The 14,943-nt window shown below is 44.1% G+C and overlaps 2 protein-coding genes across 6 annotated transcripts in view; both read left to right on the top strand.

Annotated features, from left to right (window-relative positions):
• NDUFV2 (NADH:ubiquinone oxidoreductase core subunit V2) overlaps nucleotides 1-370 on the top strand; it is a 32,025-nt gene extending 31,655 nt beyond the window's left edge. For both annotated transcript variants that reach the window (XM_062201371.1, XM_062201372.1), the window contains exon 8: nucleotides 201-370. In XM_062201371.1, the coding sequence (XP_062057355.1) occupies nucleotides 201-294 (94 nt within the window). In that variant the 3' untranslated portion in view covers nucleotides 295-370. The remainder of the gene's footprint in view (nucleotides 1-200) is intronic.
• A 4,243-nt stretch (nucleotides 371-4,613) lies between these two features.
• The window catches only part of ANKRD12 (ankyrin repeat domain 12), a 145,820-nt gene continuing 135,490 nt past the window's right edge, over nucleotides 4,614-14,943 (top strand). For 2 of the 4 annotated variants that reach the window (XM_062201369.1, XM_062201365.1), the window contains exon 1: nucleotides 4,615-4,928. The gene's annotated coding sequence lies outside the window, so the exon portion shown is untranslated. Of the gene's footprint in view, nucleotides 4,929-6,367; nucleotides 6,388-14,943 lie in introns of those variants that run through there. The other 2 variants (XM_062201368.1, XM_062201367.1) reach the window with 2 other exon arrangements.

Genomic DNA, 14,943 nt, shown 5'->3' with positions numbered 1-14,943 from the left:
TTTATGGTGAGCTTTTATGTATTTTCATGTTTACCTTTAGATAAAATCTTGCAGCAATTGAAATAATTAAATAAATAACCCATGCTAATTATAGTTAACTAGGCTATTGTGAGGTAATAATTATTTTTGTAAGTAAAAAGTTACAAATGTTAGTTAATATTAGTCAGTTTAATGTTATTTGCTTTTTTTTTTTTTTTTAGGAGTGGACGCTTCTCTTGTGAGCCAGCTGGAGGTCTTACCTCTTTGACTGAACCACCCAAAGGACCTGGCTTTGGTGTGCAAGCAGGCCTTTAATTTATATTAGCTGTAAATATGTCACTGGACAAATAAATATGAACCTGCTGTGTATATAAACTTTTTGCATTATTTGTTCGTTCTACTCTGTGTACATCTTAGTAGTAGGTCACCTAGCAATCTGCAGCTATAAATATGTCAGAACAACACAGACCTTTTTAAAGCCTTCTGCTATCAGTGGCTAACTATGAAGATATTACTATATAGGTTAACAGTTACTCAAATGCCACTCATTTTTGGCTGTCAGGCCAAAAGTGCAGTAAAAATTCTGTCAAATTTCAACTGAGTTTTTTCTTTAGCACAGCCAAGTTTTGTTTTTAATATTTATTTATTCAAAAGGTAAAGTGACAGCAAGAGACATCATCTATCTGCTTGTGTGCCGCCCAAATGCCTGCAAGAGTTGGGGCTGGGCCAGGCCCAAGCCAGGAGCCAGGAATTCCATCCAGATGTCCTACATGAGTGGCTGGGACCTAAGAATTTGCTTGGGCCATCATCTGCTGCCTCCTGGGACTATTAGCAGGAAGCTGGATCTCAGATGCAGAGTAGCCAGGACTTCATTATGGGATGTGCGCATCCCAAGGAGGGACTTAACTCGCTGCCCCACAACACCCACCCCATGTTGCAGCTAAGTTTTAAGTTAACATTATCTTTCTGTTTACTTTATGTCACTATTCTGTTTAAACATTTTAATGTTTATAAATTGTTAAATATATTTCCAATAGTGATACTTTTATTAAAAAAAGATTTATTTATTTATTTGAAAGTCACAGTTACACAGACAGAGGAGGATAGGCAGAGAGAGAGGTCTTCCATCTGCTGGTTCACTCCCGAGGTGGCCGCAACGGCTGGAACTGTACCAATCCGGAGCCAGGAGTTTCTTCCGGGTCTCCCACGTGGGTGCAGGGGTCCAAGGACTTGGGCCATTTTCTACTTTCCCAGGCCGTAGCAGAGAGCTGAATTGAAAGTGGAGTGGCCGGGTCTCGAACTGACGCCCATATGGGATGCCAGTGCTTCAGGCCAGGGCGTTAACCCGCTGTACCACAGCGCTGGCCCCTCCAAGTAGTGATATTTAAACCACACTATAGAATATAAGGATGGGAGGTATGGGGGAAAGAACCACTGTATTCCTAAAGTTGCATCTATGCAAAATGCATTCATTAAATAAAAAAAAAGAATATAAGGTTGATAATGTGTTAGTCTCTAGAGTGTTATCATTTTAAGGGGGCCAGCGCTGTGGTGTAGCAGGCTAAGCTTCTGCCTGCAGTGCTGGCATTTCATATGGGTGCCAATTTGAGTGCTGGCTGCTCGTCTTCTGATCCATGGCCCAAATACTTGGGCCCCTGTACCTGCCTGGAGGACCCAGAAGAAGCTCCAGGCTCGTGGCTTCAGATCGGCCTAGTTTCAACCCCTGTGCTTATTTGGGGAGTTAATCAGTGGATGGAAGACCTTTCTGTCTCTTCATCTCTCTGTGACTCTTACCTCTCAAAATCTTAAAAAGGTAGCAGAAAATATCCTTGGCTATGAGATACTCCCAAGTATACAAACAATTGAGGAATGAAATTGAAAGTATAGCATTAGTTGGAAAAATCAGTGGACACGCAAAATATTGACTTCAGTTGTATGGATATTACAACTTTCAAGAAGAAATAAAGTTTTTCTATAGCACATCCAATTAAGAAGTTACCTCTAAGGCTGGCGCCGTGGCTCAACAGGCTAATCCTCCGCTTTGCGGCGCCAGCACACCAGGTTCTAGTCCCGGTTGGGGCGCCGGATTCTGTCCCAGTTGCCCCTCTTCCAGGCCAGCTCTCTGCTGTGGCCCGGGAGTGCAGTGGAGGATGGCCCAGGTCCTTGGGCCCTGCACCCTATGGGAAACCAGGAGAAGCACCTGGCTCCTGGCTTCAGATCAGCGCGGTGCACCTGCCACAGCACGCCGGCCGCGGCGGCCATTGGAGGGTGAACCAACGGCAAAGGAAGACCTTTCTCTCTGTCTCTCTCTCTCACTGTCCACTCTGCCTGTCAAAAAAAAAAAAAAAAAAAAAAAAAGTTACCTCTAATTAGTTTTGCAAATTGGGAGAAAAAAGCCTTTTTAGTAGGTAAATCTAATCATATGCTTCAGGCTTTCTTGGTCAGTATTTGACCTTGCTGTTGAGACAGACTATGCATTGGTAATTATGCCTAAAAACATGATGATCATTTTTAAGTATGTCCTCAAAGATTAGGGTTTTTTTTTTTTTTTTTTGATTTGAGAAGGGAAACTAATTTTTCAAAAATAATAAAAATGTTTCTTCTATTTTAGAGCACTCTTGACCTTTCACAAGCAGTTTTATTTCCTTTATATTTCCCTTTATTTAAAAGGCAGAGTTATATAGGGAGAGGGAGAAACTTAGAAATCCATCCTCTATTTCACTCCCCAAATGGTTGCAATGGCCAGAGCTGGACTAGGCCTAACGCAGGCGCTGCCTCCGAGTCCCCTACGTTGATGCAGAAGCCCAGTACTTAGGTCATTTTCTGCACTGGGACCGAACTTGCATCCATCTGGGATGCAGGCAGCGACTTAACCTGCTATGCAACAATGCTAGCCCCCTTTCCTTTGTATTTCATACCATAAATATCCAAATTATATAGAACACTATTGTACTTCTAGCCAACAGGGTCTTGTCTTTGCAAGGCAGACTTACAGGAAAAGAAATCTCCATGTGCTGGCTCGCTCCCCAGATGGCCACAAGGGACCAGCCCTGGGCTGGGCCAAAGCCAGGAGCCCTGAATTCCATGTGGGTCCAGAGGCCCAGGTACTTGGGCCATCTCCCACTGCTTTTCCAGATGCATTTACAGGGAGCTGGGTCCACATAGCCAGGACTTAAACCAGGTAGAAGCTCAACCTGCTGCTCCATAAGGTTGACCCCATTAGTCTGTTTTTCATTTATTTTTGTAAGGCAGAGGGAGAAAGATCTTCAATCTGTTAGTTTATTCCCCAAATGCTTGCAACAGCCAGAGACAGACTGGTCCAAAGTTAGGAAGAACTTGGTGAGGGCCTCCCACCTGGGTGGCAATCCCGGTACTTGAACCATCATCTGCTGCTCCCACGGAGTGCGCATTAACAGGAAGTTGGAGGTGTCAGGGTGCTACAGGATGTGGGCCTTGGGCGTTCCAAAGCGTGTATTAACCCTTGCACCAAAGACATGGCTCACTGTTCAACGAAACCTAATGTTCTCTAGGTGGGAGAAATCAGGAACGAAGAAGGGCAGAGCGGGGAAACGTGGTCTTTGAAGGAGGCGGCTTACGTTCTATAGGTCTGTTGGGATTTGGCATTCTCTGCCAGGTCTGTCACCTCTGCTGTCTCACGTCGCAATCCTCGTAATACATAAAGGAAATCTGTAGCTGCGAACTAAGGCACAAAGGGCTGCTGCTGAAGTTTAGAGGCCACAGTTACCCCAGAAGCTGAGGACGGTTTCCTGCCGACTATGCTTAACTACTTCGGGGGTTAAATTAAGGCATGTACAAATTATTGCTGATTAGCCTGTGTAAATAAAAAGCATCCGGAAGTTAGAGTATACGTTGCTGCTACGCTGAGAGGGTAAACAGGCCTTACGCACTTCCCAGTACCTGGGCGGTTCCCATTGAGATGCTCAATACCGAATGTGAAAGAATGCTTTTAAAAGGTTACTGAAGGTGTGGCGGCGGCGAGGGGGCGTACGCTCCGTTCTGTGGTCACCACGGCAGGTGCACGCGACTGCGCTTGCCGAACAAGTGGTGGGGCACGGCCAGGCGCCGGCGGGGAGCGAGGCTTCTGCGCAGAGCCCCTCCGGCAGCCAGCGCAGCGCCCAGGGGCCCTCCCAACACCTCAGCCTGCGGCGCCCAGCTCGTCGCCAGCCGCAGACTTCAGAAACTCGTCCACCCACTCCCTGCAAAGATCACCCACCAATACCCTACGTGTCTTCATCGCTGACGCCATTTCCAGAAGTTTCCAGCCCCCGTCACCGCCACGGTCGCCGTGAAGAGCGACGGACGCCAGCGCCCGCTGCTCGCGCGGCAGCATCAGCGCCGCCCGCGCCGCCTCCCAGCCCAGCCTTTGATCCCCCTCCCTCCTCGCGCCGGGGACGGCGCACGGGAGGCGGACCGAGGCGAAGGGAGCAGTTCCGGCCCGCACCCCCGCCGCCGCCCGCTTGGTACGTGCCACCTCCCCCGCCCCGCGGCTCCAGACGCGGCTCCCGAGCGCGGCGAGAGGGGCGGGCGCCGGGGGCGGGGCGGTCACGCCGCCCATCCCGTGCCCGCGGGAGTCACGTGCCCGCGGCGGTCACGTGCCCGCGCGGCAGCCAATCGCCGGGCGGCGCTGTCCTGGGAGCGAGGAGGCTGTGGTGAGAGACGGACCGAGACCGGAGATGTTTTCAAGCCTGGCCCTGGCGGCGTTAGTGGCGGTTGCAGCGGCGACGAAGACAACGACAACGACGGCCACGCCGAGGCACTCACTCAGGGGGTAAACCCTCCTGCGCCCGCCGCGCCTCGGGTCCGTGCGGGCGAGGGGGGCGTGGCGACAGAAGAGGAGGAAGGAGGGGCGCGGTTTCGAGCCCGTCCCCGGCGCCTGGACGGAGACCCCCTCAGTACTGCGCTGCTCCCGTTCCCCTCCGCAGAGCAAGGTAGGGGGCGCGCCCTGCCCTCCGCGGCCGGTCCCGCCACGCGCCGCCCGGCGCCGCCCGGCGCGGCCCGGCGCTCCGCCGGCCTGACAGTGACAGGCCGTTAGCGGCCCCCGGCGCGGCTCGGCCGTGCCCGCCAGGGCCCCGCCCGCCGCCGCCGCCCCTCGGGCGTCCTGAGGCGCCGCGGCGCAGGTGGGAGCCGCCAGCTGGGCGGGGGCGCCGCGCGGGGCGGGGCCGGGCCGAGGGCCGCGAGCGCGGGCGGGGGGGTGGCCTCGGCGCGGGCGCCCGTCGCCGCCGCTCCCGGAACATGGCGGGGCCGCGGAGCGTGTGCGTGCCAGTGTGCGCGGCCCGAGAGGGCGCCGCCGGGGTGCCGCGGCCGGAGCGGCGGGGGCCGGGGCCGGGGCCGGGGCCGGGGCGGGGGCGCGCCCGCTCTGCCGCGCGTTCCCGGCGCCGGCCGCGGATGCGGACGCGGGAGGCTTGGCCGGGGCGGGGAGCGTCGGCGGTACCCCGGGTCCCGGGAGAGACGGCGGCGAGCGAGAAGGGGAAATTGCTGCCCTGGGAGCGTCGGGAGAGGGGCGAGCGGCCGCGCCGCAGTGCTGTCTTAAATGCCAGTGTAATCTATCCGTGCCGCATTGGGCAATCGTCGGCTGTGCTCGTCGTTGTGCAAGTGCCCGTTCGAATGATGTGCAGAGCCCCGGGGTGCACGCCAGGCTCCTGGAGCTCGCTGTCAGGAGTAATGTGGGATGACGCAGCCTGAGGATCCCAAAGCGTTGAATAATCGGTTGTACAAAAAGGTTACGGAAGCCCAGCTGACAGCTGTTTTCGTAATAACAGTGAGAAACTAGGATGGGAAGTTAACCGTATTGCGCTAGTTGACAGCATAGGAAACATTTAAAGCAGTGCAGTCACCGGGAATGTGATTTCCAGTGGACACCCGCGGCTGCACTGCGAACTCGGGTGCGACGTCTTGGAGGTCCGGTGATCTGTAACGCGTGGAATTATCTTTAATCCTGAAATTGACGTGAATCTGCCTTCTCAGTCGTCTCTCTCTCTATTTGACCATGGGCTATGTACATTTAAAGGCGAATTAAAATAAGTTAGCTTTATTGAAAACATATGCTCGAGTAGGCCGTTGAAATCTTGGTCAGTGATCTGTTTCAGTTTCTTCAGTCATTATACAAAGGTTTTCCTGGAGATTAGCTCAGAACTGGCAGAACATATGCTGTGTCGGTGCCAAGTGGCTAAAAAGCAAAATGAAGGAGAGTAGACTAAGATGAAGTTGTTGTGTTCGCTGACTTTGTTGAAAAGGACTTTAATGCCAACTAAATTTCTGAAACTCTGCAAGGTACCCGAGGTGAAGCTTAGCAATTGAAGATGTGTGTTCTAGGAGGATTTTAGAGACAGTGTGTGAAGGAAGACTTGAATGATAAGCGTATTCTTTGGAAGAAAATTAGAGTAAAAAGTAAGATACATTTAATATTGTTTTTATAGTTTATATAGCTGTTGCTAAGAATTAGTAATGATTAGAATTGTTCCATGAACTGAGCAGAGCTGGAAAAGTGGAACGCTCTGCGTGTGTACTTTTATGAAGAATATCTGAGGAGGAATAAAGATAAATATTCAGATGAGGAAAACACAGTAGCTGAAAATACATTGTGCAGACTCTCGTGTCGATCCTTTAATAGTCAAGAAAAACTTGAATTTTATTTGGAGACAAGTGTCCAACCAGTGGAATGAATTTGAAAGGGAGATTTTTAAAATCAAGATGCTGATGATATTTTTCTTTCCCTGAAGAAGTTGTTGAAAAAAATAACGATTCTCTTCTGACATAGATTGGAGACATGGTTGTCAGTTGAGATATTTGAAAACTACATCACTGGAAGAGACTTTTTTAAAAAGTATGAGAATAAGTGAAGAATAAATATTTTTTCAGTTTTTAATTGTTAGCTGACCAGTAGTTATGTTGTCTTTAAACTGTTCTTAAGTTGTAACAGCATTATTTTAGTTTAAAAAGACAGTGGTTACTGGGATTAGTCATTTCCAATCATAGTCCATAAGAGGTTTAGATGGATTTCTGTGTGTAAACTTAATGATATTGGAGTAACGCCTAGCAGTAGGTATGAAGACTATAATAATTTTAATCTGTTTCTTAAGAGCTATTGATGCTGCTTTCTGACTTGGAATTTGTTGCTAACAACATGTTTTTGTAAAACACCTGTGCTCTGTAAAAGTCTTAGAAGTGTATCTGTAGAGTTGGAAGGGATTTCACACTTTCTAATCAGTTTTCCTCATTTTATGGATTAGAAAATAAAGGCCTGCTAAGGTGAAATGACTTAACATCTAACTTGTCTGCAGTTAAAACAGTCTGTGGTTTGGCCTAGGGGTTTCTTTCTGTGAAGAAACTAATTTGCCTCTTTCTTTAGAAGTAGATTTATGGTGTAGGAGAAAGAACGTCGCAGTGTAAGAAAGAAGGCAAGGATTTAAATTCTTGATTTGTTACCGTCTGACAGTGTCTTTTTTTTTTAACAGATTAGCTTTCAAAACCTTGCCTTAATCTACAAAAATAATTTTCCTACATAATTTACAGAGTGAGATGGAACAAATAAGAATACTGTATAAACAGCATGTTGCATACTCTAAACTTTTCTGCGGATAAAAAGTGGTAATTTTTTTTTTTAAAGAAAATACAATTTTTACCAAGGTGGTAGGTCCCTAGATTTTTTTGCTTAGCGCCAGCTTTATTCTCAGCACCTGCTATTTTACAGATTATAATCCCTTGTGGATACATTTTTCTTATCCCCACTTAGTTCTAATCTTAGTAAAGCTACTTATGAACACTTTAAATATTGGAGTTTGTTAGAGGCTGACTTCCTCTAGAGGATATGCAGTTTCTTCTTATAGCATTTGGAAATATTCTCATATATATTCATGCATGTATAATCTGTTTGACAGTGGCTTTTTAAAAGTAATAGTGAAAATATCTTAGTGGCGATGTTAATTTGTCTCTTGCCAGTTTGCAGATGCAGCAGTAGCAAGAGATAATTTCCTTTATAAACTCAGCTTTGAATAGTTTGTGTTAAGAATTATCTGGTAGATCTAAAACATACAGAAATACTTAAGAATTTTTGTTTGCTTTTAGGGTTAGGTTTAAAAACCTTTTATTCTGGTGCTCAAGATTGATAATTCTGGAAATCAGTATATCAATATTGTATTGAGTAGATTACCATTGTTCATAGTTTTGAAAATAAAGGTAATGATAATCATAGCTAACATTTGTTGAACACTTAGATTATACACATCTGTGTTCAAAGTTTTACGTGAAATATTTTTGATAATTTTCATAAAAACTGTAAAACTTACTCTAACATATGGCAGAGGAAACTGAGAATATGAATGTTAGATACAGTTAAATAAATAAAGATTCCTTTGTCCCCTTAACCATTTCTCTCTGTTCTACCTCTAATTAGCTGATTTTTAAAGCATTTTAATTGCTTGCTGAATTTCAGGCTTGATGAAAAATATTTGACGGCCACCTATTCTGCATTCTAGTGGGTAGTCAAAAAAGAAAAGAAAAATAAGTGTTATATGAGGATCATAGAAAATAGGCCAGCAAGCCTTTTTATGAGATGTTGATATAACTGGTGTTATTATATGAATTGTCAGAAGCAAATCATGCTCACCAGCTAAGAAAGGACTCTAGTTGTCAATTTTATAAGAGGCTCTGCTAACAAACTCTGCCTTAGTATTTATGTCCTCTTCTTTTTCCTTCTTTCTTCTTCTTTTTAAAGATTTATTTGAAAGTCAGTTACACAGAGAGAGGAGAGGGGAGAGCGGAGAGGGAAGGGGGGGGGGTCTTCATCCGATGGTTCACTCCCCAGTTTGCCACAACGGCCCGAGCTGCACTGATCCGGAGCCAAGAGCTTCTTCCAGGTCACCCACGCTGGTGCAGAGGCCCAAGGACTTGGACCATCTTCTACTGCTTTCCCAGGCCGTAGTAGAGAGCTGGATCGGAAGTGGAGCAGCCAATCTCAAACCAAGGGCCATATGGGATGCTGGTGCTTCAGGCCAAGGCGTTAATCCACTGTACCATAGCGCCAGCCGCTATGTCTTGTTCTGAGAGAGGCATGCTTTAGTCCCATTGACTGAAGAAAAAATAATTAGCCAACCTCATTTAGCTTTTTTTAATAAAACAATCAATTCAATAGAAAATTTGAGTTTGTCCAGGTTTGAAAATACCATCCAAGACAAGGTTTTCTGATAAGTGAAATCCTCCCAAATTCTACCAAATTAAAATTTTAAGTACTTAAGTAAGTTTAAGCAGAGAAATGCTTCGAAATTAAAACAGTAGAGGAGATAAGTTATAAAATTTCATGTTACAGGGTGAAAGTCACTTCTTTTTCTTTGGTGTTTAAAAAAATCTAAAATTTAAAAATGTGTCATCTATGACCAGTCCCCTAACATCTATTTATTGCATTGAAATAGCTTCAAAATATGTAGTAGTTTATCTTTCTGGTTATCAGTATATATTTAGGCTGTAATTGGGAGAAAGATCACAAATATTAGCAATTTTTTTTTTTTTTTAACAAACTACTTTATTGCTTGAAACTTAGGAGAGTACTTCATAGCTTCTCAGATTTCACATTGTTCCTCCTCCTGCAGAGGAGTTTGTGGGCAGTCTGACTTCTGCAACAAAAACCATGTGTGGCTCTTCTGTCTAGAAATAGCTGTATTGACTCAAGAAAGGAGAAAAATAGTACATTAAAATTATAATGCTTTGTGGTTCACGGGGTACTTTTAAAATATGATCTCTTGAATTTCATAACTGTTAGATAGGCAAAACAAAGATTGTCAGCTAATAGGATAATAATTGAGTCATGGCTTGAATCTAGGTTAGAATTATCTGGAGTAATGCTAGACTTTGACATTCGCTCATGAGAGAGAAGCATTAGCAAACCTTGAGAGGAGGAAAGAAAGATGCATACTTTTATTTTCTCTTTCACTTAATCCATATCGTACAAGCTTTCCTTGTATTCTGTAACACCTCTTCTGAAACAAATAAGTAGTGTAGAAGTAAAAATCAGTAACGTTTTATACATCTTAACTGATTTGTGGTAGTAGTTAATATTAAAGACAATTAGATAAAAAATTAAAATTGTAGAGTAGGAATAAAACCTTGGTTTGCATTCCATTGTTCTAAAGTCTGGTAATCTCTGAGTTAAAATAAGTCCTTTTTACCAGTTTAATTTTCGTTATTTTGAAGTTACTTGGTGACCAAGGAAATAACTTTTATTGAGCTTCTGTACACTATCATTTGTTAGACATGTTAATCTTATGAGAGTAAGTATCTTGCATATCTAGTAAAGGCAACACTTTGAAAAATTATCATCTTAATATCATCAACTCTGTATCTCATTACTCAAGAACTAACTTGAAATTTCCAAGTTTGCAAGTCTATTACTTGGGAGAAATTTTTTTTGTGATTAAGATCAACCCAGTTCACTCATGTATTTATAGTTGAGGTGATCATCCTAGAATGGCTACTCCACCTTTAGAAATTATTTCAGTCTTCCAGGATTTGTAAAAACATCTTACTAAGAATGAAGAGTAAAGTATTCTCTTTAAACTGTGAGTGAACAGGACCAATGCACCCTCTGTACCACAATTGTCCTTGTATTATGGAAAGTAAACAGGAATGGTTGACAGCAAATTGGCTTACTCATTCTTCCTTTCACCCTCCTCTTATGGCTTTTCCTCCTTCAGGGGTTAGTGCTTTGAAAACATCCAGGGGCTGGCGCTGTGGCATAGCACGTAAAGCTGCTGCCTTCAGTGCCATTTATGCACCGGTTCCACTCCTGACTGCTCCACTTCCAATCCAGCTCTGTGCTATGGCCTGGGAAAGCAATGAAAGATGGCCCAAGTCCTTGGGCCCCTGCACCCACGTGCGGGACCCAGAAGAAGCTCCTGGCTTCGGATCAGCTCAGCTCTTTGCTGGCTCCTGGCTTCAGATTGGCCCAGCTCTGGCCATTGCAGCCATTTGGGGAGTGAACCAGTGGATGGCCCATGTACTTGGGCCATTCTCTGCTGCCTGTCAGTTGCATTAGCTGGAAGCTGGATTTGAAATGGAGTAGCCAGGGCTCAAATTGGCACTCAGATATGGGATGTGAGCATCCTGTGTAGTGACTTAACCGACTGCGCCACAGCGTGCACCCCTCTTTAAACTTTATTCCATTCACACTCCTAAAATCTAGGAATTTCCTCTATATGTAGCTTTTGTCTGTACTCGGTTATTAGGGAGAAGGGAGCAGAAAGCAGAATCCTTTGAGCCTGGGATTAAACGTGGCGTTTCACACTTGAATCCTATTCATTACAAAATATTAATTGAAAGTAAGATAAAGAAAATTAAAATTATGTATTTTTCTACTAAAAATGTCAGTTGATTGGTAATGGCAAAATTACCAGTACTCTATAGTAGCTAATAGGTTCTCAGCATAAATTTTCATTCATTCTTTACTGTGATCTTGTGAAGTTTATCTTCTCATTTTGCAGATTAGGTTCAAGTTAAATCACTTGAAGTCACACATTCCTAGTAAAGGCTAATGACTGTATAGCTCCATTTCAAAACTACACCTTCAGGATGATGACATTGAGAGAACAAAGAATAAAATCATCGGTAAATTTAGAACCTTTAGGAGGGAAATATATGAATGTATATGTGATTATAGATTTTTGCAAGGAGTGGAAGATCTTGAAGGATGCAGTGTGAAAAATTTTAAATTTGACAGGGCTGGCACCGTGGTGCACTAGGTTAATCCTCTGAAGCGGGTTAACACCCTGGCCTGAAGCGTCGGCATCCCATATGAGTGCCAGTTCTAGTCCCGGTTGCTCCTCTTCCACTCCAGCTCTCTGCTGTGGCCCAGGAAGGCAGTGGAGGATGGCCCGAGTGCTTGGGCTCCTGCACCCGCATGGGAGACCAGGAAGAAACTCCTGGCTCCCGGCTTCGGATGGGCACAGCTCCAGCTGTTGCGGCCATTTAGAAAGTGAACCAACGGAAGGAAGACCTTTCTGTCTGTCTCTCTATCTCACTGTCTATAGCTACCTGTCAAAAAAAATTTTTTTTTAATTTGAAGTTATCTTGATTTTTTAAAATCATTTTTCTGAATTTTCTGGTTTTGCCACATTGAACAAGTATTACAGATATAAATAAGGTTTTAAACAGTATGAGTTGTTAAGTTTGTAAGGATTCTTTTCACAGCACTGCACTTGGTATTGTTGAGGTGATAGGAAGGCAATAGTGTAGTCTGTCATTTTAAGGGTTCACACTCAGGGAACAATATATCTATAGTTATGAAATAGGAAAATGTTATTCTTTAGTCATCCAGATTGCTTTCTAGTTGGTGTAGAAATGAACATGATAAGTCCTGTGAGGACATGGATCATGTCTGTCTTATTCTCTATTCATGTGGTAAATGGTTTGCATATATTTATTGAATGAAGGAGAAGCACCTTAACTTAAACCAATAACAGGAAATGGTCTGACTGGCACAGAAGATGAATTTGGATTAAAAGAGAAAGGGAGGGTAGTAGTTGAGAAGTGCCACAGTTACTAGAGGCTTAATAAAAATGAGTTGCCAAGATGAGAAATGATGCAATACAAATTAGAAAATAACTATATAAGTTGTATGTATTTTTTTTTAAAGATTTACCTTATTTATCTGAAAGAGTTACAGAGAGAGAGACAGAGAGAGGGGTCTTCAATCCTCTGGTTCACCTCCCAAATAGCCGCAATGGCTGGAGCTGTGCCAATGCGGAGCCAGGAGCTTCTTCCGGGTCTTGCACACGGGTGCAGGGGCCCAAGGACGTGGGCCATCTTCTGCTGCTTTCCCAGGCCATAGCAGAAAGCTGAATCAGAAGAGGAGCAGCTGGGACTAGAACCGGCATCTATATGGGATGCCGGCGCTTCAGGCCAGGGCTTTAACCCACTTTGCCACAGTGCCGGCCCAGTTGTATCTAATTTAAATAGAAGGTGAGGCAGTCATTGGAAAGATTTTTAGATTTTTAAGGTTTTAGGTAGCAGTGGTAAGTTTGTATCTGAAGAAGACATTCTTTGCTTGTGTGAAATTTGAAATCTAGCAGAAGAAGGTAATTACTTAAGAATCCAAAATTAGGTGTTCTTTGAAAATTTCAAAATTTTGCAACTTTTTAATGGATATGTGTTAAGGGGAAAGGACCTATGTGGCTTTTCACCCTGTGAAAATGAAATAAAAAGATAAGTTTATTTTGATGCAAAATTTTTAAATTGATGCATATGAAGGGGTCTTCAGAAAGCTCAAGGAGATGCATATTTTGAAAACTCTATAAATGAATTTTAAAATTTTTGTGAACCACAAAATAAATGTATCCTTTAATTCAATTTTTCCATTAATTTTTTTGAAGTACCCTCATAATTCCCTTCTAAAAAGGATGAGTTACATTATTTCTCTCTCTCTCTCTCTTTTTTTTTTTTTTGGAAAGGTAGAGTTAGAGTGAAACAGAGTGAGCTTCTATCCACTGGTTAACTCCCCAAATGACTGCAAGGCCAAGTCTGGAGCAGGCCAAAACCAGGAGCCTGGAGCTCCATCTGGGTCTTCGCCACAGATAACAGGGCCCAAAGTACCTGGGCCATCTGCTTCTGAGGTGCATTAGCAAGGAGCTGGATTGGAAGTGGAGCAGCCAGGATCAGAACTGGTGCTCATATGGGATACCAGCATCTCAGGTGGTGGCTTAACCTGTGTACCACAGTGCCAGCCCCTGTACATTCAGTTTTGTTGTAGAACTCAAATATTCCTAAATTCGTTTTTAGGAATTATTTTTGTAGTATATTTCCTTTAATAGATAAAGCTGTCTAATATTTATACCTTCACTGAGATTTGCCTTTTTTTCTAGTTTGGAAACTTATGGTTATGTATCAGGAAATGTTTTATTCTAGAAATAAAATCAATTATGCACTTATTTTTCCCATTGAGATTGGCCCTTTTTTTTTTTTTTAAGCTTTATTTATTTGAAAGAGTTATAGAGAGAGGAGAGACAGATCTTTCGTCCACTGGTTCACTCCCCAAATGGCCACAGTGACCAGGCAGGAGATAGGAATTTCATCCAGATGTCCCCTATGGGATGCCATTGCAAGTGGCAGCTTAACCTGCTGCGCCCCAGCACCGGCCCCGTGGTTGATATTTTCAAAGTACTGATCGTTCATGTTCTTGCAGCTGTTAGGACACAGTGAATTTGCTCTGGTTCCTCATTACCACATTTATCATTCTCAGCATGCTATGGCAGAAAAACAGTTTATAATTCTTAATTGCTCTCAAGAATAGCTGACACTGACACATAATACTCCCTTAGACCAGTTTAGAGGGTGTTTTCATTTGAAAGTCCTGGAATATACAGTTGTCTTAAATTCTTGTTTACAGTATAGGATGTAAGCCTGTGTTGGAGACTGAGCAGGAGATAGAAAAACCGAAATAGTAGATGGGGACTAAATTGAGGCCCAAATAATTCAACCCTGGTATAAAGTCGTGAAAGTGCCAATTTTATGCTGTCATTGAAGCACAGTATGTTGGATCAAGATGAGAATGACGTGGTAAGTGAATTAGAAATAAATGAATTGCTGTCTTCAGCATTGTCTTCTTGTACAGTGCTGATTCCAGCTCATTGTAACTGAATAAAGAGTAAGGGAAGAGGTAAAGATGTTTTCTGTTGGCCAGCGCTGTGCCAGCTGGTAAAGCTGCTGCCTTCAGTGCCAGCATCCCATATGGGCACCAGTTCCAGTCCTGGCTGCTTTACTTCTGATCCAGCTCTCTGCTGTGGCCCAAGAAAGCAGTAGAAGATGGCTTAAGTGCTTGAGACACTACACCAACATGGGAGACCTGGAAGAGGCTCCTGGCTTTTGGCTTTAGATTGGCACAGCTCTGTCTGTTGCGACCATTTGGGGAGTGAACCAGCAGATGGAAGACCTCTCTCTCTGCCTTTGCCTAACTCTGCC

The sequence above is a fragment of the Lepus europaeus genome, chromosome 9 (assembly GCF_033115175.1).
Source record: "Lepus europaeus isolate LE1 chromosome 9, mLepTim1.pri, whole genome shotgun sequence".
Lineage (NCBI taxonomy): Eukaryota > Metazoa > Chordata > Mammalia > Lagomorpha > Leporidae > Lepus > Lepus europaeus.
Note: the sequence above shows the minus strand (reverse complement) of the source record. Positions and strands in the feature narration are given on the sequence as shown.